Source organism: Trichomonas vaginalis, chromosome III (assembly GCF_026262505.1).
Source record: "Trichomonas vaginalis G3 chromosome III, whole genome shotgun sequence".
Taxonomy (NCBI): Eukaryota; Parabasalia; order Trichomonadida; family Trichomonadidae; genus Trichomonas; species Trichomonas vaginalis.
The window spans coordinates 14913426-14935016 of record NC_067205.1 but is presented as its reverse complement, the minus strand read 5'-3'; the positions used below and the strand labels follow the sequence as shown (position 1 = coordinate 14935016).

The 21591-nt window shown below is 33.1% G+C and overlaps 9 protein-coding genes and 1 pseudogene across 10 annotated transcripts, besides 9 other annotated features; 3 read left to right on the top strand and 7 right to left on the bottom strand.

The window, feature by feature from the left end:
- Nucleotides 1-1290: part of a mobile genetic element that runs on past the window's edge.
- A 121-nt stretch (nt 1291-1411) lies between these two features.
- TVAGG3_0703910 (protein of unknown function, DUF4106 family) lies at nt 1412-1828 on the bottom strand (the record flags this gene model as incomplete). The annotated part of the gene is made up of 1 exon (XM_051243484.1): nt 1412-1828. One exon carries the CDS (start codon nt 1826-1828, stop codon nt 1412-1414), a length of 417 nt encoding a protein of 138 aa, XP_051090071.1.
- A 2164-nt stretch (nt 1829-3992) lies between these two features.
- TVAGG3_0703900 (protein of unknown function, DUF4106 family) lies at nt 3993-4605 on the bottom strand (the record flags this gene model as incomplete). The annotated part of the gene is made up of 1 exon (XM_051243483.1): nt 3993-4605. A coding segment is annotated over one exon (613 nt), but the record flags the coding sequence as incomplete, so codon positions are not given.
- An 812-nt stretch (nt 4606-5417) lies between these two features.
- Nucleotides 5418-8401: a mobile genetic element.
- Nucleotides 6802-7464, top strand: TVAGG3_0703890 (MULE transposase domain-containing protein; the record flags this gene model as incomplete). The annotated part of the gene is made up of 1 exon (XM_001324748.2): nt 6802-7464. One exon carries the CDS (start codon nt 6802-6804, stop codon nt 7462-7464), a length of 663 nt encoding a protein of 220 aa, XP_001324783.2.
- Nucleotides 8402-8450: 49 nt separating the features above from the next.
- TVAGG3_0703870 (uncharacterized protein) lies at nt 8451-8867 on the bottom strand (the record flags this gene model as incomplete). The annotated part of the gene is made up of 1 exon (XM_001324749.1): nt 8451-8867. The coding sequence occupies one exon, from the start codon at nt 8865-8867 to the stop codon at nt 8451-8453; it is 417 nt and encodes a 138-aa protein (XP_001324784.1).
- Nucleotides 8451-9655: a mobile genetic element.
- Nucleotides 9656-11251: 1596 nt separating this feature from the next.
- Nucleotides 11252-11458: a mobile genetic element.
- Nucleotides 11459-12111: 653 nt separating this feature from the next.
- Nucleotides 12112-12133: a mobile genetic element.
- Nucleotides 12134-12531: 398 nt separating this feature from the next.
- Nucleotides 12532-13834: a mobile genetic element.
- Nucleotides 12628-13754, top strand: TVAGG3_0703830 (annotated as a pseudogene). Its single transcript has one exon. A coding segment is annotated over exon 1 (1127 nt).
- Nucleotides 13835-14684: 850 nt separating the features above from the next.
- Nucleotides 14685-14988: a mobile genetic element.
- Nucleotides 14989-15011: 23 nt separating this feature from the next.
- Nucleotides 15012-15082: a mobile genetic element.
- A 1465-nt stretch (nt 15083-16547) lies between these two features.
- On the top strand, nt 16548-16775 carry TVAGG3_0703790 (uncharacterized protein; the record flags this gene model as incomplete). The annotated part of the gene is made up of 1 exon (XM_001324751.1): nt 16548-16775. One exon carries the CDS (start codon nt 16548-16550, stop codon nt 16773-16775), a length of 228 nt encoding a protein of 75 aa, XP_001324786.1.
- A 2551-nt stretch (nt 16776-19326) lies between these two features.
- Nucleotides 19327-21591: part of a mobile genetic element that runs on past the window's edge.
- On the bottom strand, nt 19533-19859 carry TVAGG3_0703780 (uncharacterized protein; the record flags this gene model as incomplete). The annotated part of the gene is made up of 1 exon (XM_001324752.1): nt 19533-19859. The coding sequence occupies one exon, from the start codon at nt 19857-19859 to the stop codon at nt 19533-19535; it is 327 nt and encodes a 108-aa protein (XP_001324787.1).
- On the bottom strand, nt 19948-20184 carry TVAGG3_0703770 (uncharacterized protein; the record flags this gene model as incomplete). The annotated part of the gene is made up of 1 exon (XM_001324753.1): nt 19948-20184. The coding sequence occupies one exon, from the start codon at nt 20182-20184 to the stop codon at nt 19948-19950; it is 237 nt and encodes a 78-aa protein (XP_001324788.1).
- On the bottom strand, nt 20233-20652 carry TVAGG3_0703760 (uncharacterized protein; the record flags this gene model as incomplete). The annotated part of the gene is made up of 1 exon (XM_001324754.1): nt 20233-20652. The coding sequence occupies one exon, from the start codon at nt 20650-20652 to the stop codon at nt 20233-20235; it is 420 nt and encodes a 139-aa protein (XP_001324789.1).
- TVAGG3_0703750 (uncharacterized protein) lies at nt 20722-21432 on the bottom strand (the record flags this gene model as incomplete). Its single annotated transcript, XM_051243482.1, has 1 exon — nt 20722-21432. The coding sequence occupies one exon, from the start codon at nt 21430-21432 to the stop codon at nt 20722-20724; it is 711 nt and encodes a 236-aa protein (XP_051090069.1).

Sequence of the window (21591 nt, the reverse complement as noted above, 5' to 3'; positions counted from 1 at the left end):
AACGGTCTCCATTTGTATATTGAGTTTTTTGACCTCCTGTATGAGTCCATACTTTCACATATGGCATAATAGAACTTTGCATTTCAGGGTTAATGGTTGTTGTGAAGTTGTTGTTAAAGTTCATAGCATCTAATGTCAAGTTGTATGACCTCATATCCTCAACTGTAGAATATTCTTCTCTTGGATAATATTTGCCATCTATGTTTATATGATATTTAATACCGGGGTTGTAAACAAGAATAGTCATTTATAGTTCGTCTGAACAGTACAAACATAGTATCTGCATGTTTCATTGCAGTTGTTAAAGCAATATCTGTTCTTGCACCTGGGTCAGCACTTTGGTTTCCAACTTCACCTGCAAAGTCTTTGACAGATATTTGGTGTATAGGGAACATAAGTGGAACTGCAATATATTTGGCAGCTAAAGCATTTGAAATATCTGGGTCCAACATATAGACTGCAAGTCTGCTTTCTATTCTCTTGCATTCAAATTTTTCGCATGTGAACTTAACTGGGTCCCAAGCAGTTCCAGCAGCATTGAAATAATAGTTTACTTCATTGTTGAAGTTTGAGAAACCAAAGTCTAAGTCAACTTTGTCTTTGCAAAAGTCACAGAACTTGGCTCCACCAGTTCCAGCTACAGTAATGCTGAATGGGTCTTGTGTTGGTGCAATGACTAAGTTATTTTTGCTTGGAGTAAGTTCAATAGAAATTTTTCCTGCCCAGTTTGGCAAGTATCTTAAAAACCTGAAGATGAGGAAAGATGACAAAGGAACTCTAAGTTTCAGTTTTACTTTAGTGGCAGCAGTTCCATCTGAACCAGAAAGGTTAACATAAACTCCTGGAACGTTAGGGTCAAGTCTTCTTATTTTCTCAATATTTGCATACTGGTCTGTTTGTTCTCTAGCTTGTGGTTGTACTGAGTTTCTCAAAGCGAACCATTCATAGTTTGCCCATGTTACTGTTTGAACTAAGTCAGAGTTAGAATATATCTTATATCCCATGAAAACTTCTGGAGCATATTGGTATCCGACATAGAAAATTCCATTGCAACCTTTCTTGTCAGACAACTTGGCAGAAGGTTTTATTTCAATGTCTTGTTCCACGTATAAGAATGAGTTGTCAATAAATAATATGAAACCTGTCGCAAGCAATATCTACTGTTGTTGAAGAACCTTCTCCAAACTCACCTACGTTTCCATAAGAAACAGCAGTTGTATATTCGTAAGTTCCAGGAACTATTTCTGACCTTCTAATGGCATTGTCGCATTCGTTATACCATTCGGAAACATTTCCGTTCATGGCATCCAAAACTGTTGGCGTTATATTCTGAGCGGCGTACATTTCATATGGGTAAAAATATAGAATAGTTGGATTTATATATCATAATAGAACCCACTCGGACCAAGCTTTACTTTGTTCTACTCTTCTTCTTTGGTGTCGCTTTTGGTAACTTGCCCTCTGCTTCAAGTTGTTGCATCTTTGCCTCATGTTCACCTAGTATGTTGTAAATTTCCCATGTCCTTTTTGCCTTTGGGCTCTGGTCGCCCAACTCAGGTAACCTATATCCTAGAAAGATTTTGTCATAGTTTGTATTTGAGTCTTCGCGTATTGTTTGCATGACTCTTTCCTGAGTTTCCGGTTCAAGCTCTTCAAACAGAGCTTGTCCATATGGAATAAGCTCGTTTCCAAATATATGTTTTTGTAGCCATTCTGGTTTTCTTTCCATGTTACCAACAATATCTTTTGTGAATGGGAAAGCTTTTACCCAATGTTTCAGTCTTGCGTCATTTATTTCTGTAGTTGGTTTTATTTTGTCAAGGAACATGTTTTCAATACTAACATTTCATTTGGTACTGTCCATTTGAGTTTTCTTAAATATTCATCCCTTCTCGGTTCATTGTCTGCAAAGTAAGTTTTTATGACATTTTGTAAACTTTCGTTTGCAAGGTCATGTACAATAGGTTCTCTTCCTTCTCTCTCCCTAACTTTCTTTCTAAACTCTTCACCAAATATACCATCTCTATGGTTCTGTGTAGTTCTTTGAGATAAATGTTCTAGACGTCAGGTGTTATATTCCATCAGCCATGTTCATTTCATACTGGTTCAAAATATCTGCATCTTTCATATCTTTCAATGGCATTAAAGCCGCGCTGAAAATACCAGCTACATCTGGTTCACCATTCACTTCCATTGCGTCTACAACTTCTTGAATTGTGGTTGTAAGTTTATGAACACCTATCCGGATTAGCTTTATGACCCCATCTCATTGTAGTTTCCATCGTCTGCAGAAACAAAAGTAGGTTTGTTTCCATATTGGCTAGGTTCTGAATGAACTTTAAACAATGTTTCATTTCTATATGTTTTGTTGAAATTTAACCTTTTATTTTCACCGAGTTCATCCAAAGATTGAACGTTATATGCTCGTAAGTAAAAAGGATTGTTGTATTTGCGTACATTTTCTTTCAGTTCTTCCATTCTATGCTGAATATTTTCATCTGATGTTGGAGTCTTTTGTATGTCGGCGAACATTTTTCGATATTCTTCTACTATGTCAGCCGAATTTTCTTAGACTCTTGGAAAGATTCCATATTCTCCGCATATTCTCTCTTGTTGAGGGTCAAGATTTTTTCGGCTGTTCCAAATCTTCATCTAGTTCTGTGAAGTTAGTTTCCAAAGGAGGGACTTGTTCGTTTCCTTCTGGCTCTTCTAGCTGTTGTTGCTGAACTATATTTCTTCCATGTCTGGTTGTATCTGAACTTCTTCCTGTGGAGTTTCTTGTACCTCATCTGCTGGCATTTCATATATTCCGAGACCGTTTTTAAAAAGTTCCCTATCTAAGTCATTCCGGACTCATAAACCTTTCTTCTTTCGTTCCGTCTCTATTTTTTACGCTTTCATGAAGAGAGTTGAATTATCGTTTAGCTCTGACACCAAATATCTTGGAGTAAATTCAGTCATGTCATTTGGATGATATGCTATTAAATCATATCCCTTAGCGAGCTTGTATTTTCCAGGTTTGAAATTATATCCCATTTGGTGCTGAACCATAAGCTAAATAGGTTCGGGTCAGTATTTCCTTCCTTGAACTTTCTAATAGCTTCTTTATATCTGTCACTAAAGTCAAGAGTATCTGGGTAACCATAGTCTTCCTTAAGCATTTTTAAGAATTCTTGGTTTCCTTGTTCTCTACTTCTTTTATGTCCTTGCTCTGTTTGTGGTTGTTGCTGTGCAGTGTTTTGAACTGTTGGTTGTGGTGCAGTGTTTTGAACTGTTGGTTGTGGTGCGGTGTTTTGAACTGTTGGTTGTGGTGCAGTGTTTTAACTGTTGGTTGTGGTGCTGGTTTTGGTGCATGCCTGTGTCTGTGTCCATGTGACGATGTAAATGTTTTAGGTAGTCCTGGTGCAGGTGCTTCTCTGGAGGGTTTGGTGGTATATAAGTTCCACCAGCTGGCACATATGTTCCATCTGCAGCATAATGTCCTACCTGACTTTTCGTTCTTAAGAAAGCATTTACTAGGTCTGTTTTGGTCTGTTGTAACTCTTTTTCTTGACTTTCCACAACAGTTGCTCTAACGGCGTCATAGGCACTTTGAACTGCCTGTCTCGTTGCTGCATCTGTTATTTTTCGTCATATTTTGTCTACTTCTCTTAACTCGTTGTCGAAACCTTCAGACTTCAGTTTCTTTCCAGATGAGAAGTCGTTCACTTGTTTCACCTTACTATGAAGAGCTTCGAAGGCGTTCTTAAGTCAGCATTCATTAAAGCTTCATTTGAACTGTCTTCATCCGCTTGTATTTTTTCCTTATTGACCCTATAAGTTGGGCTGCTTTGGCGTTGGCTTGGGCATCTAACCAGTCATTATTAGCTTTTATATTTCTGCGCTTTTCATTGCCTTTTGCATGGCTGCGTCGTTATTTTTACTTTCTTGTGCTAAGTTTTCATACTGTACGGTTTGGTTTTGCAACTGTAAAAGTTTTTCTGCCTTTACATTTGCTTCAACTTCTTTTTTATACTCATCGCTATCCATATATGTCTTCAGGGCTTTTTGTTTTATTTCTTCATCTTTCAGTACTTTATATTGAGTAGTATGGTTTTTCAAATTTATAACATCTTGTTCCATTTTTGCTACTTCTGCTGCTTTTTCTGACACTTTTTTTGCATATTCCTCTGTACTTAGTTCTTTCAGTTGTTCTTCTTTCTTCTTTTTCTCTACGTTTAACTCATTGAGTTTCTTTGTGTGTCTGTCATATTCTAGTTTCTTTTCGTTTTCACTTATTTGTTTCTGTATGTCTATGTTTGACTTTTTGACATCTGTTATTTGATTTTTGAGTGAACTCAAATTCATTTGACTTTGAGGGTTATAAGCTGTTCCGTCTGCAGCTCCACCATAGCCTGCCATTTTCGCTAAAAGTGCCGCTCTTAAACCTCCACTCTGTGCACCAATAACTCGGTTTAAAAGCATAGGGTTGCTTGACATTTGTTGCAACATAGTGGGGTCATTCATCATTTGTTGTTGCAACTGTTGTTGTGGTGTCAGTTTTACTATTGGATGTTTCAATGCTCCCTTCCTCTTACGTATATTCTTACGTAGCTTACGTGGCATTTTAAGTGAAGTAAAAAACGGTTTTTGACAGATGTTTATATGACACTTTTTGTTCAGCACAAAAAACTACTCGGTCAAAGTGTTGTCAGTTTTGTAAAATAACCGTCCTATCTCCGTGCCTATGACGAAGAAGTCTTGACAAAACATTTACGAAGAAGTCTTGACAAAACATTTACGAAGAAGTCTTGACAAAACATTTACGAAGAAGTCTTGACAAAACATTTACGATGAAATCTTGACAAAACATTTACGTTCATGTTTGACAAAACATTTACGAAGAAGTCTTGACAAAACATTTACGATGAAATCTTGACAAAACATTTACGATGAAATCTTGACAAAACATTTACGATGAAATCTTGACAAAACATTTACGAAGAAGTCTTGACAAAACATTTACGATGAAATCTTGACAAAACATTTACGAAGAAGTCTTGACAAAACATTTACGATGAAATCATGACAAAACATTTACGATGAAATCATGACAAAACATTTACGATGAAGTCATGACAAAACATTTACGATGAAATCATGACAAAACATGAAAACATATATAATTTGTGAAAAGCGACACATTATATAATGTTTTTCGACCCAGAAGAAGGTTTTCCGAATAAAAACTTCATTTATACTAAACTTTTTATGGGCTAGAAGGCACGAAGTGCCTGGAAGGCCATCCCAAGAAAAAAAAAAAACTTCATTATACCAAACATCCTCAGGGCTAGAAGGCACGAAGTGCCTGGAGGCCCCAATACCTTTTTTTTTAATGAGAAAAAATCAAAATAAGAAAATGAGCATAATAATAATTTGGGGCGGCGACAAATTTGCCCAGCCAGTAAAGTATTCAATTTTTTTTTGCATTTTTTTTAAAGCTTCTTAACTTAAATCATGGAATGTCTCAAAGACAAAAGTAGCATACAGCATGTAAAGCTAAAGAAAGATAATCATAATTAATACCTTAATTTTTAATATTACGCATTTTTAGGTGCAAAATTTAAAAACATTCTAATACAATAGAGCAGTTTCCAAAAGTAGCATACAGCATGCAAAGCTAAAGAAAGATAATCATAATTAATACCTTTAAAGTTTAAAATCTTGATTTTTTTTAAAATCAAATATTTATAACTTTAATACATACAGCTTAAACCTTATACTTGTTTTCTCTTGTGAGAAAGCAATCTTACAAAGCTAACAATCCTAAAAAATAAAGAATTAAAATTTAATAATTTAATCTAACAAAATTTCTCTCTTTATCCTTTTGCACTCTTTATATGCAACTCAAATCCATCATATAATATTCCTATAATACTCTTGCCTCAAACAATGACGAACAAACTGCTATTTTCATTTAATTACAGACCAAATCTATTCAAATTTCTGAATTTTAAATTTTCATTTCAATTTCAAATGGAATTAGAAGAAGAAACTATCTTTACTGTTATGGATCTTTGTAAATTTGGAGTTAAACAAGAAATACAAGCACAGTATGGATATGGTGAACGTGTCAGGAAAGAAAGATCTCAGATTTCATTCCACTGCAAATATACAAAATGTCCTGCACATTTTAATGTTGCAATCTTGGATCAAAATAAATACAAACTAATCAAAATAGTTGAAGAACATGATCATTCCGCCCCAAATGACAAAAGTCAATATTCGTCTGTCTTTTATCGCAAATATTTAGAACATTACTTCCAAACAGATGACAATCAAAGAGCGATAGCACAGCTAAATGCATTCAAAGATCTTGAAATTCCTCTTACAGGTCCGTCCATTCCAGAGATGTACGCTCAAAAACCACGTGCAATCAAACGATTTGCAGAGAGAATACATGCTCTTCAAACTAGATATTCTCCTGACGATGTTGTGTCATTGCAAATCTTTGTTCAGACAGTACAAGAAGAATCTCCAGATGATCTCATTGCATTTGAAGTCTCAGACAATAATATGTGTTTCTATTACGCGCCTTTTGAAGGCAAAGCTTATGCGCATAGTATCAAGACATTTCATATAGACAGCACCTATAAATTGTTGCGATCAAACATTCCATTGTATGCATTTACTGGCAAAATCAAAGATTTTCACATTTTCCCTTTTTTATATTTCTTTTGTCAACCAGACACTTATCAAAACATTCAAGTTTGCGTGTGCGCCTATCTCAGATGGGTAACAATTGAGCCAGAATACATTAGCATGGACTGTGCTCCACAGATAGCTCAAGCAATAGAAGAAAGCATTCCACAAGCTCAAATACTTTGGTGCGGAGTACATGTTCTTCGTGCAATTCTTCGCAAATCAAATAAGTTTTCTTCTCAAGAAAAATTTGAACAATTCTATAATTTGATGAAGGATTTAGTCTTCAAATTAGATGCAGAACATGAGGAAGAAGCAAATGCTGCCTATGATCAAGTTCTGGAGTTGCTCGACACAGATCCAACAGCATCTCAATACTTTAACAGACAATGGCGTTACAACATATCAAGATGGATTGCTCGTGACAGGCGTGAAGGCGACGCAACTAACAATATTGCCGAAGCTCATTTTAGAACACTCAAACATGACTATTTTCCTGATCGAAAAAATCTCAGAATTGATGATGTTATTATAGAAATTTATACAAAAGTGATACCATCTTTCGTTATCAAACTCAAAATTGATCAAAATCCAGCAGATGACCGTGTCATTAGGATCATGGAAAAAGCAACTAACGCAGAAATTGATGTAAAAAGACAAAGAAAAATCGAGAGTATTTCAATGCTCAATAGATTGCTCAATGCTGTTAGTGATGACTCAATAGATCCCAGTAAAATATATCCTACCTTGAAAGTATTATTACAAAGAACTCATTTTATTTAATTTTGATTTTAATTTTAGATTAAATTATTAAATTTTAATTCTTTATTTTTTAGGATTGTTAGCTTTGTAAGATTGCTTTCTCACAAGAGAAAACAAGTATAAGGTTTAAGCTGTATGTATTAAAGTTATAAATATTTGATTTTAAAAAAAATCAAGATTTTAAACTTTAAAGGTATTAATTATGATTATCTTTCTTTAGCTTTGCATGCTGTATGCTACTTTTGGAAACTGCTCTATTGTATTAGAATGTTTTTAAATTTTGCACCTAAAAATGCGTAATATTAAAAATTAAGGTATTAATTATGATTATCTTTCTTTAGCTTTGCATGCTGTATGCTACTTTTGGAAACTGCTCTATTGTATTAGAATGTTTTTAAATTTTGCACCTAAAAATGCGTAATATTAAAAATTAAGGTATTAATTATGATTATCTTTCTTTAGCTTTACATGCTGTATGCTACTTTTGTCTTTGAGACATTCCATGATTTAAGTTAAGAAGCTTTAAAAAAAAAGCAAAAAAAATGTTATAAAATAAAAAAATTTTTAGTATCGATAATCTGAAATATGTTGTTTACTTAAGCCGCGAGCGAAGCGAGCGGCTTAGTTTCGTAATTTCATACAATCTTTTTTCGAATCTGTTCTTTTCGTCAGCCGCGAGCGAAGCGAGTGGCTTAGTTTCGTAATTTCATACAATTATTTTTCGAATTTGTTCTTTTTGTCAACCGCGAGCGAAGCGAGTGGCTTTTTATTTTTTTTAAAAATTTTTTTTCCTTTCTTACTTTTTTTCCTTACTTACAAATTTGATAGTAACTTACCAAATCTCTCTATCATATAATAATAAATTAATCCATTTTTTGTTTCAAATCTGACACTTTACATTTCTGACATGTAAACTAGTCACTTTTCACTTCACCTCACTGGGCAAGTTTGTTCCCCCTCTAATAATTTAATTAAAAACAAAAACAATAAATAAAATGTAATTTTCGTTAATCAAAGTCATCAATGTCTTCGTCTTCTGATTCCCATTCGGACTTGAAAACTTGATAATCTCCTCCTGGTACACTCTGAATGGATTTTTTGTATTTGTTCTGTTTTTTAGAACCTTTTGTAACAGTTTTTTGTTTCAATATCATTTTGGAGTAACAATTCTCTTCAAATGATTTGACATAATCTTCTGGAAGTGGGGAAAGATGTAATGCTTTTTGTATATCTCCGAGAAAATGCTCTGGATCATTCCATTCTAAGATTGCAACGTTAACTCTAATGTTAATGTTCTTCCAGGCTCTTGATTTGTCCAAATAGCATGCAATTTTGGAGTTAAACGCTTCATTCATGCAGGTAGATCCAATGGAAGAAACTTTGGAAACTATGGGTGTCCATTTGTGAACCCAGTCATAGAGCATGAATTGAAGTTGGATCGAATTGACACCTTTTTGCCATTCAAAGCATTTGTAATTGCGCGGTTCGCAAAAAGAATGATTGCCTACGTAATGGTAGACACAATTCTCCCACATTTTCGTACGTTTGTCAATATTTTCTTCGGCAAAACATGACCAAAGCCACATACTTAGGCTTGCATTCAGACCCCAGAAAGGTCTCTCTATTTTTTCAATCTTCTGAGTCTTGTCGTTGAAAACTTCAACTGTCTTATGAGAAGCTGAGAACTTTGTAAAATCTTTTGAGATATTTTTGATACATGACCTGGATCGAATCTTTCAAGATGAGAGACGCCAAATTCTTTAAAGACAGAGACACTTTTGTTATCTCGGTCTTTAATAATCTCTTTAACATCTTTCAAGATATTGTATTTCTTTAATTGCTTCAAGATGATTCGAGTTCCAGCACTTTCCATATTGTTGGAAGCTCCGGAATACTGAGCATGCTGTCTGTTTCCACCAATATGGTTGATGTTCACGCATGCAAGAACTCTTTTTGTGACAGCATCGAGCGCAGTTACTGTACAACTTGGCGAGTTTCGCCTGTGCGTCCATCTTGCATCAATGGATAAGTAACCACTGAAGGACTTTCTCGACAGCATTAGGGAAATACTTTTAAGTCTTCTAATCTTATCGTCACAAAATCTCTGTTGTCTCATGACACCACTCTTCACAGGGGGCTTAGTTCCACAAAGAGAAAGAAAGCGAGCACCTTTTGTATATGGCATTCCGGTCATTATGCAAGCACCAAGCATCTGTCGCGCTGAGAGTCGACGACGTTCGTGGAGTAAAATGTTATGCATTGCCTTTGTTTTCCGTTTTGGGTGAACAATATGGCCCATACAACAACAAAAAAAATGAAATCCCGCCAAAAGTGAAAATTGAATAAAAAGTAATAATTAATAAATATATACTATATCATTAGATGAATATTTTGGAATAACATTTTAAAATCGAGGTTTTTCAATGGATAACGGTTCAATCAAAAATTTGACCCCATTTTAGAATCTACATTAAAAATGGAACATTTCTGTCGTTTCAAAATTCCAAAATAACGTTTCTATTCCTCTCAAAAGTAAAAATAAACTTTATTGGGGAAAAATATTTTTATTTTCCAAAAAAAATGAAAACCTTAAATGCAAATCTAATTTTGATGCTTTTGTTTGTGATTTTTTGGATTTCGAAAAAAATTTGAAAATTCAGACAAGTTACCATTAACACTAATACGTTTCAGCGAGTCGGTCCCATCAGAGAAATTTTCATAAATCGGCGATATAATTTATTATTTCAGCAAAATATTCTCAGATCCAACTAGAATAAGGTCAAATTATACAAATTTAGCAAAGACTAGTTATCCTACCTATTCAATTAACTTTAATTTTAAATAATTCAAGACAATTCTCAAAATTACCTTAATAATCGCGTTCTCTTCGCAAAATGACGATTCATCATTCACTACCAGCATAACTGAGGGCTTGTGCTCACAGAATAATACAGATAATTTACTTATTAATGCAAAATTTAGTACCAAAAGGTAATCATAGAAGATACAAAAAAAGTTTCTTTATTTTGATTGCTGATTTTATTTCTTCTAAAATTTACCAAATCTAAAAAATCCAAAATTGAATGCTATTGAATTTCATGTTTATGTAACATATACTATTTATTATATAAGGAATAAAAATATCTCATACCGAAATGGCTCACCAAAAAGGTGACATTTTTGGCGCCAATAATTTGATTTTTCTGATTCTTTCTATTTAGATATATTTATTTAATATTCATATTCCTTTATATTGCCTCATATTATTTCCCATTTTTAATCATATTATACAAATCTTTAATAATTTTTAATGTTTTGAGCTTCAAAATCTTGTTCTAACTATTTTCATTCATATATCCTAGAAAAAATTAAAAAGTTTTTTAGAAATAAAAATGTTTGTATGTAAAGTATTGAAAATATTCTAGATGAGAAGACATTCTCCAGAAGAGATTGATATTGATTGGCTTTGTGAAGCCATCACAAAATCAAATAATGAAGTTAAGTTAACTGATATTTGCGCGAAAGCTAAAATAAATCATGAAGGCAGAGTTATATATAATCATACTATCTTAAAGTATTCCTAGAAATTTCCAAAATTAACCGAAATATAACTGTACAGAATTACTATTTTCGAGATAAAATTCATATGGAAATACTAATTCATAACGCTTTATGTTATATAAAATTTAATTTATAAAAATTTCAAAATAAATCAAATTTAACACAATGAATATAACTGCAATCGAGGTTTTTGACGATTGATTCTTACGAGAAGTTTTCCAAACTTTGAGTTAATGTCAAGACATTAACTCAAAGTTTGGAAGTCTAATAAGGGGAATTGTAGGCTATGAGGTACTGATTATATATCAGTGCCTCATAGCCTGCAATTCCCATTAGAAATCGGAGAAACTTTGTCCGCATAACTTATGATGTGGACAAAGTTTCTCCCATTTCTACTTAGAATGAAAGGGCAAGAGGTATATAGGTACACTATATATCTCTTGCCCTTTCCTTCTTACCTAAAGACTTCCAATCTTATTTTTTTTCCAATTTTTCCCCTAAATTTAAATCTTATATAATATAAATAAAATGCATAATATCAATCACAAAAATTAATGTTTATTTTTTTAATTAAAATTGCCGCGCAATTTAAGGTTTTCTGTCACTTTTTTGTTAGCCATTTCGGTACGAAACATATAAGGAATAAAAATTTTATAGTTTTAATCAAAAATAAAGGTGTACTAAATGCATACAAAACAAGGTATTTTTTACTCATCCAAAATATGTTAACAGTGCTATTTATATAATCAATATCCGAATTTCGAAATCATTTTGATGAAATCTTTATTTTAAAATTGAGTTGACTGTTAAAATCACCCGAGAAGAGGGATTATCTCAATGAAAAGTACATAAAATAGCAAACGCACAAGATGGCACTATGCAGCTTTATATTGTTATACAGGATGAACATATAAAATGTTTGGAAAACACTTACTTCGTTCTACAAATGTGTATCTCTTTATATCAAAGATTCTTCTCAAATTATTGAGAGACTTCTCTCAAAAAAAGGAAAATTTGATAACTAAAAAAAATTATGGCATAACCTCTCGTTTTGCATAGATATATATTTACATGGTCACAGAGCTTATTTTCATTGTCAAAACTTAAAAATTTTTAGTGGACTATACCCTTAATTTAATTTTTTTTATGCTAGTGTACTTTTTAGCCCAAGCACTTTCTTATGATATCACTGGCCCAGGTTATTATAGTAGAAATATTTATTATGATTCAAGCGAAACGTTTAAATTCGACATTACCCCTTCTAATCAGGGAAATTATTACATTGTTTTTACATCGAAGCCTGATTCACTCAAATTCGATTCAAATATAATTTCTAATAGAGTATACAAAATCTCCAAACTATCCGCATCTTATACAGTTTCAGTATCTAGTAATGCCGACGTCTCATTTGGCCTTTTTCTAGTTCCATATTCATACAATTCTCTTGAATTCTGGATCCAACCATATGGATCGTCATCTAAATATGTTATTCCGTCATATCAATATTCTACTTCTCAAACATATATATAGGGTGTCCAAAGGTGCGTTTAGCACAGCGCTCTATATGAGACTATTAAAGGAGACATATGCTGATTATAAATATATAATAAAAAATATGAATATATGTATATGATGAGTATGTTGTATTTTGGCGCCATGCCGGGATATAAAATGAATTTTGAGACAAGAGGCGGTTTCGCGGGAAATTTTGGCGGGATTTTTTTCATTTTTTTAATGAATCATAAAGAAAACATCCTCGCTCTTGCAAAAAAATGCAAAGACTGTAAAAAAATCTACGAGACATTGGTAAAATGCTTCGGTATGGATGCTCCTAACTATTCCACTGTAACGTATCATGTTAGGATGTATCACTTCATGAACAAAAAGGCGCCCATCATAAAAATTGACAAAAAATCGCCGGATCAAAGAAAAATCAAAGCAATTCTTCAAGCGCTAGATGAAGACCCAAGAGCATCACTCAGAAGGATAGAGGAGATGACAAAGATACCACGTACAACAGTCAGTTATTATCTGCACAATTATTTGAACTACAAACTAGCGTATACACGTTGGGTTCCGCACAACCTTAATTCAGTTCAAAAAAAATCTAGAGTCCAATCTTCGAAAGAGCTCCTCTCTATATTGGGTGCGTATCAATCCAAGAAGTTTCGCTTTTTAGTAACAGGGACGAGTCTTGGTTTCAATATGCAACAGAAGCCAAAATCATGTGGATCCCGAAGGCTGAAAATCCGCAAACATTCCCGAAGAAAAAAATTGACACACCAATGATGATGTTGTCGGTTTTTTGGGGCGTGAATGACATCATCGCAATTGATATTCTTCAAAAACCTAATACGATGAATGCTCAGTATCTAATTGACAATGTTCTTACTCAAATTATCAATTCTGATGAGTTTGAGAAATCCAAACAACAAAAACAAAAGTTTGCAATTCATTTTGATAATTCAAGAGTTCACAAAAGTCATAAGGTAATGAATTACTTGGTGGAAAACAATGTCAAAGTTGTTCCAAACCCAATTTATTCACCTGATATTGCACCCTCTGACTTTTATTTATTCGGCACGCTAAAAAAGAGAGCTGAAGGACGCGAATTCGCGAGTCCAGATGATCTTGAAAATTTTGTAAGAGAGCAATTTGAGCAATTTTCTCATGATGATTTAAAGCGTGTCTTTCAAGCCTGGATCGATCGCTGCGAACGCGTGATTGAATCCAATGGTGATTATATTTAAATAAACTTTATATATATGTAACTTGTTTATTTCTATTCGCAGTATTCAGGTTTGTGCTAAACACACCTTTGGACACCCTATATTATGCATAGTTTCTGACAGTATTTTCGATATTACTGTTTATAATTCCGACTCAAATTCTGTTTATGGTAACAGATATGGAAGTCTCCCAATATCTTCATTCTCAGGTGATATAAATCTTAATATAGATCCGTATTTTTCCCAAGTGAGCGGGGTATCTCTAATCCCAGCCCTATCGTCCTCCCAGTGTCAGTTTTTAATATAAAATCCAAAATTTTTTAAAAAATAAAAATTTCGAGAAATTTTTTAAGTTTTTTTTCTTTGATTTCAATAATACAAAATAAATTTGGGAGTAAAAAGACACTATTTAATGAAATTCATATGAGTGAATGTGGATAAATACTCTCAAAACATACAATTTATATATTTTTTCTTTATGTTATCAACTAATTAGTGATAATTTTTTTTGAATCAGATTTTTTTTTCATTAAAAACATAATATATAACGCAATAATGATGTACACATACGTATCTACACATCAAAATATAAAGTTTGTTTTGGTCTAGGCATCCCAACCAAAAATTCTTAAAAAATTGAATAAAATTGAATACTTGGGGCTGGGATACCCAGCCCGAAACCGAATTGAATTTTTTGAATTAAAGAATATATTTACGTATTTATAATATATATGTGATGTTTATAAAAAATACTAAATTTTTGTAAAAAAATTCAATTTATTCAAAACGTACATTAAGTGATCACTTCATTAGTAGGATCAGCGATCCTACTAAATGGTAAGAATGCCACTAGATAAAAAGGGAGTCCTTGGAGCTCTTGATCTCTTGTCAGTAGAGTCCATAATGAGGCATGGCATCTACTGATTAGAGATCAGAGCAATCCTACCTTACCTTCAGGAGCTACAAAGCTCCTAATCGTTACGAGAGGGAGCCTTGGAGCTCCTGAAGCTCATCAGCAGAGGCTATTTACCATTTGGGCCTCTTCTGATGAAAGATGCGAAGCTCTTCTACGAAACAGGAGCTCCAAAGCTCCTAATCCTTACGAAAGGGAGCTTTGGAGCTCCTGAGTCTTCATCAACAGAGTCCCAGATGGTAAATGTCCTATGCTGATGAAAGATGCGAAGCACATCTTCGAACCAGGAGCTTCAAAGCTCCCATTCCTTACGAAAGGGAGCTCTGGAGCTTCTGAAACTCCTTTTATTATCAGATAGGACAGTTTTCTTCTGAGGCTTCTCATCAAATCTAAGACTTCAGAAGAAAGCTGTCCTATCCGTGTATACTTACATTCTAATTGACTACAAGTGTACAACTTTAAGGCAGAGATTATCCGAGGCCTCTCATCAAATGAGGGACCTCGGATAATCTCTGCCTTAAGTAGTCAAATAACTTTCTGACTATTCAGGAACAAGAGAACAAGAGTTGGAATACTTTAAGGCAAGGTTCTTCCGAAATCTCTCATCGAATGAGAGACTTCAGAAGGACCTTGCCAAATCCTTGAACACTGATATCCTTGGAACTGAGCTAGGACCAAGGAGAAGTAGTGTACTATAGCTCACGATGGTAATCTCGGAATTACTTATATTGCCACATGCACAATATCTATTCAGCCAGACTCCTATATACAAGAAGTCAGGCTGAATAGATATTGTGCATATGGTTTGCAGAACTCTAATAACACATAAAATTTTGTTATCCCAAAAAGGTGACATTTTGGGTGTATCGTCCATCCCAGGGATGCAAAAATCACATCACCTTGTATCTATAATCTTAATATTGCTATTTTGAAATATTCCCATTATTCGACCACAGTTCCAAATACTTACTACACTGTCAGTTCAACTCATTCTTATAATAAAGAATTTAAATGTTATGACAATTCAAAGGCTTCTCAAGTTTATACTAATGGAATTACTATCATTGATCTTGAATCAGCAGAAACATCAGAAGATACACCTATTTCATACGGCCCACAATACGGAAGCTTTTCTACTACGGGCACAACATACTCAGTTCCAGGTAATACAACAATCGTTTTTACAAAACCAAGCAAAGTCAAAGGAGCTGCAAGAGTCGGCACACAAACTTTAGGAATTCTTGGTGACACCATAATCAGAGCTATTGAATTTAGAGAAACAGGAACACTCACGCTTACATCAGAAACTTCAACTAATGCTTACTATGTTGTTTACAACTATTCAACCAGTTATTGTACTTTCACTGCTGTCATTTCAGGATCTAAGAAATTCAAAGTAGAAAACGATCCATATTTAACATACTGCGTTTTTTCAGCTTTCCATACCGGCAAATCAGATATTGAATTAGATGAAATTACACACACTTCATATGATAGTTATAAAAATCGATTATATAAGTCCAGTAGTGATCATAAGACAATTTCTGAACCATGTTTAACAACATTTTATTCAATTGCTCATGGCAAAATAAGTTTTGATAATGATGGCAGTTCAAATGATGATGACTATGTAATTGATGGATATAATTCAAAATATGACTTCTATTATATTACCTCAAGTTCTGCAACAAAAATTAACTTTGACAGTTCGTTTGGTTCTGTCAGTGGTGATTTTCCAGCATTTGCTATTGCTATTATTGTTATTATTGTTTTAGGTTTAGTTATAGGCATAATTACCTGTATTGTTTGTTGCGTTTGCTGTGGAAAATCTTTCTGTTGCTCCTCTCGTAATAAAGTTTCAGCAAACAAACATAGTGATGATCATAATAAGGATCATAATAATGAACGTGAGACAGCTCATTCTACTACACGAAATTCTACAACTGTTGTTGTACAAACACACAATGTTATTGCTTCTCCTTCTCCTCAGCAGCAACCACAGCCACAGTATTATCAACCACCTCCTTCTTATGTTCCCCCTCCACCACAAACTCCATCTTATGCTCCTCAACATAATTCTCCATATGGAGCTCCTCCTCAACAAACCCTATTTATGGCATTCCTCCTAACCAAGCACCTGTTTATGGTGTTCCTTCTCAACAAGCTCCGTATGGTGCCCATCCCCAATATGCTCCACCACCATCTTATGTTGTACCAGAAACAAAAAATTCTTATGATAACCCTTACAATTAAAAAAAATCGGAAAACAGAAATTAAGCTGATTTTCCTTTGGCATTGTTGCATTGTAATTTTTTCAACAACTATTTGTCTTTAAATAAAAAGTAGTATTTTAAAAATGACTAACTTTTTACTCAATGAGCTTGCAATTGCAAGGTTTTGGTATATGCATTTATCGGTCTAAATGTTAAATTTAGATGATTAATGCAAAATATCGAATATATTGTGAAATGTCTGATGTTTGTAAATAAAATGCACATATAGTAATAAGAATTAGACTATATTAAATGACATGATGAGCAAATATGAAGCAGAATATTTTGATTATGTTTTTATTTCAATAGTTGAAATATAATTCGAAAAGGTTTATAATCGGACAAATCTGAACGACTTAGATATAGAACTATCCAAATTTATATATTTTATATATTAATAACAAATGTTATTAATTTAATTTAGTTATTCTGAATTTTTTGCGAAATATAACATAATTTATTTACTAATTATTAATATAAATCGAATGAGGCAACTAAATGGATTTTTTATTAATTCACCAAATTGGATTTATCATTTATTCTTGTACATTCAAAAATAAACGATACCTGTTTCTTTTCAATTATGGTTGTCAGACGATACTTATTTTGAGAGTACACGTTTGAATATTTTGGAAATAAAAAAATTATTTACTGATATATAAGAAACAAAATTTCGAAATAATTTCTCAAAGAGGTTAAAAAATTGAGAGGAATAATTAAACCATATTTTTGGTCCCGTGAGTCAGTAAAGATTCATAAAATATCATCATACTGAATATCAAACTTAAAATTTTTTGGATCAGATTTCGTAGGAGATCTCTAAAAAAATTCCGAATAATAACCGAAAACGGTAGGAAATTGAGAGGAAAAACTTCATCGTTCTATTGTAAATGACAATAGATATTGATATTGAATATATTTTTTCATCAGATGATTTCTTAGTACATTTTTTTGAGATCCTTTCAAAATTTTTGTTTGGCCCTTCTTTGGCCATATTTGAAATACATGATTTTTAGGCATCCGTTAATTTCCCTTCCATAAATGCTTCTATTAAAATCAAACAATCCGAAATTGATTAGGCTTGAAGGATGGAAAAGGCATTTAATTCATCAAGAATTTGGTCAATTTTATGATGGAGAGTGTATAAGTGTAAAAAACGATCATTTTTCAGATAACAAAAGTTACTGCATCAAAAACTGTCTCTTTGAAAATCTAAAAGATAGAGAAATTCATATAATATGCCGATCTAAATTTCTCTTGGAAGATAGCGCATTTACGAATGTATCAATACAATCAGGTGAGGGTGGTGCAGTTTTAATGAATTGTGGAGAATATGTTCACAATCGAATTTGTTCATTTAACTGTTCAGCACCAAGTTTCGGACAATATTGTTATTGCTATGCAAATAATAACTCCTTGAAAAATTTCGTTTTAGAGAGTTCTTTATCAAGTTCATCAAAGAATCCAATTGGAAAATCACCAATATTTTTATTACAAGGAATTAAATGCATAACAAAAACAAATATTTCATATTTTCGAACAAATACAAGCTGCGGATACCAATTCGCATCAGGACAAACAGAATCGAATTCCAATTATAGTTCAATAATAAACAATACATCAACAAATGAATATTGTATTAGAAATGGAGCTTATTCTGCTTTAAAAATAATTCGAAGCAACATCATTAAAAACTCTGTCAAAGATCATGTTATCAGTAATGATTGGGGCAACACGTTAATTGTTGAATGTAACATTATTAATAACTCAGGAAATAATACTTTTTCAGTAAATTCAAATCGAAACAAAATAGAGGTTATTAATTGTTACCTTCGAAATAATGACAAAACATTAGGAAATGTTGTATTTAGTAACACTCACAATGAACAATTAAATCTTGGACTGAAACAATTGCCAGAAAAATGTTATGCAAAACAAAAGTATTCTTTTTCAGAAGCAATTAACATTTTACATATAAAAGGTATCAAAAATAGACGAAGATAATTTATTTTGATTTCTGATATTCTTTAATTTGATGTTTAAAAGCTCATCTAATAATAAACATTTCATTCATTTTGAAATTTCGTTTTTTTTAGAAGTTCTCCCACTCCAAATATTAGCAGCTTAGCTTATCTGTTCAATCTGGAAAATACCTAGGCCTAGTTATGCATATACATATAAATATTGTTCGCATCTCTTTTATCAAAGTCAAATTCTAAATTAGATTTTTGAAAATCATACACAATATTCGCTTTCTTAATTAAAAATGTAACATTTATGTAGGGTTAATGTATGTCTGATTCAATATAATATGATTGGATTCAAGTTCAGTTTAATCAAATTCATATTTATGGAATCCTAGTCATTAGAAGTCTTGTAATCTTAATAATAAAACACATTCAGAAAAAGTTAGTATACATATCAAGTGTACTGAGGCACTGCGCGCCTCCTTACACTTGATATGTGAATTTGACACTTTACGAAACCGTTAACGTATATTTTACAACACAAACGACAACACCAACTTAACCTTAAATATTTATAAAGCCGCCAACCACTTCACTTCACTAACATTTTCACAAACGACTTCACTACTGTAAAAAATAAACGTTCTCACTTACAAAAGTATTGCAACTCTTCCCATTGCTGTGCTTCACACAATAGTTCATATTCTTCAGTATCGCTGCTGTCGCTCCAATCGTCAGAGTCAAAGTCACTGTCAAAATAAATGTTAGTAAGTTTTGACAAAGCTAATGAAACACGCTTACCGTTTGTATCGTATGCTTGTATAAACTTTCCATTCTTCATTCCTTCATAAACGCTCAAACTAACTTTACCCTTTCTCCCTCGTATCTGATAGAATGTATTTTCACGAGGAACGAAGAACAAATTCTTGAACTCATGACCGTTGTAGTTTGTTATCTCAATAGTTTTCGTCATTTATATAAAAATTAATGATATCACCACTCCCACACGTATGAAAACATAGCACAAAAATAAACTTAGGTGAAGTGGTGAATTCATTGCTTTATAACTCTCTTCCTTTCTCCAACTCTTCTAACTTCTTCTTAAGTTCAGCAATGTTGTCCTCATGAAGTTTAATCTTCCTTAATATACCTTCTCTATCTAATGGTTGCTTTATCTTTCTAAACTGAACTCTACCATCCTTCATAGTATGAATGTAAAAACCTTCTGGAATAGTTCCTGATTTAATGTATTCTACCAAAAACTTTTGTTTCATTGCTTCAGTGACTTTATTTGTCATTTCAATCAAATAAAAATTTTAATATTAAATAAAAATAACGTTATTTTTTCAGTAAGGAAACGCAGGAGTTTTACGATTTATTTGAGGAGTAGGTTCTGGTTTAAATGTCGGAGTCGGTTTAGGAGTTGACTTTTGAACAGGAGTTTGTACTTCCATAGGTTCAGGAGTCATTGAAGGTTTTGCTTGTGAAGGCGTTGGTTTTGGCGAAGGTGTTGGAGTTTGTTTAACTTCAGCTACTTCAGTATTATTTACAACATTTGCTTTATTTCTTTTCAACATCATAACTGCTACTGCTGTAGCTAGCAAACCTAGTGGGAGACCATATCTTATATAAGGACTTGACCAAATGCTATTTTTGACAGGAGCTGGTGGAACACCTAACCTTGGTGAGACTGCTCTTTGCCATTGTGCAGCTCGTAAGAAATATTCAATAGGTGCTCCATAATCGTTTGGTAAAGTTTGTTTCATAGATGGTGAAGGTTCACGAGAGCTTGATGAAGAACTCATTTATAAGCTTTAAAAATAAACGTTCATCCTTTATTCCTCACTGTCGTCCGTAGCTAAGTTATAGTCATCTAATCTTATTATTGGGATTCCATTAGCACGCACCTGAATGGCAAAGCAACAATCCCTCATAAATCCAATAAGTGGCTTTGGTACATTTTCAGTTGCTAGTTCAATAGGTCCTTTAACAGACAATTTGTATGTTATTGGAGCAGTAGATGTTTGACCTTGCTGGAAGCAAAAGTCCACTTCTGTTGGAAAACCACATAAGAAATGTGTGTTGTCATAGCTATCCCATTTATGTTCCACACTACCATCATCCACCAATGACCTCATAACATCTTCATTAAATCCTATCATATCATTGTTTGTATTGCAAGCGTTCGCAACCATTTCATAAAATACAGGTCCATATGATTTTTCAGGTTCTGCAGGCATATTTCCATAAGCTCCCATGGAAAGCTGAAGATATTTAAACTTAGGGTTCTCAAAATTAACATAATAGTTGTCTTTCTTTCTAAATAGTGCCCAAATACTTTTAACATTAATAGGCGTATAAGCTGCTGTAAATGTTGCACTTGAACTATCTGTATTCTTTGAGAATGAACCGTCCATAGGAATCCAATCCATAACTTTAACAGGAAAACATAAAGCCTCGTTTGTATAATGTTCTACAAGTTCTGTATAAATGTTAGGGTCTAAAGAGAATGACTTTGGATGAATGAAACATTCATTAAAATCCATCTTTGTTCGAAATAGTTGCTGGGTTACAGTTGTAATAGTAACTGTTCCACTAGCTTCTACTGCCTTCGTTATCATAGTGAATGGTTCATTCCATGGAACAAATTTATTTGTCGGTGGATTTGAATCTGAAGCAAATGCAACTTTAAGAGTTGGATTGAA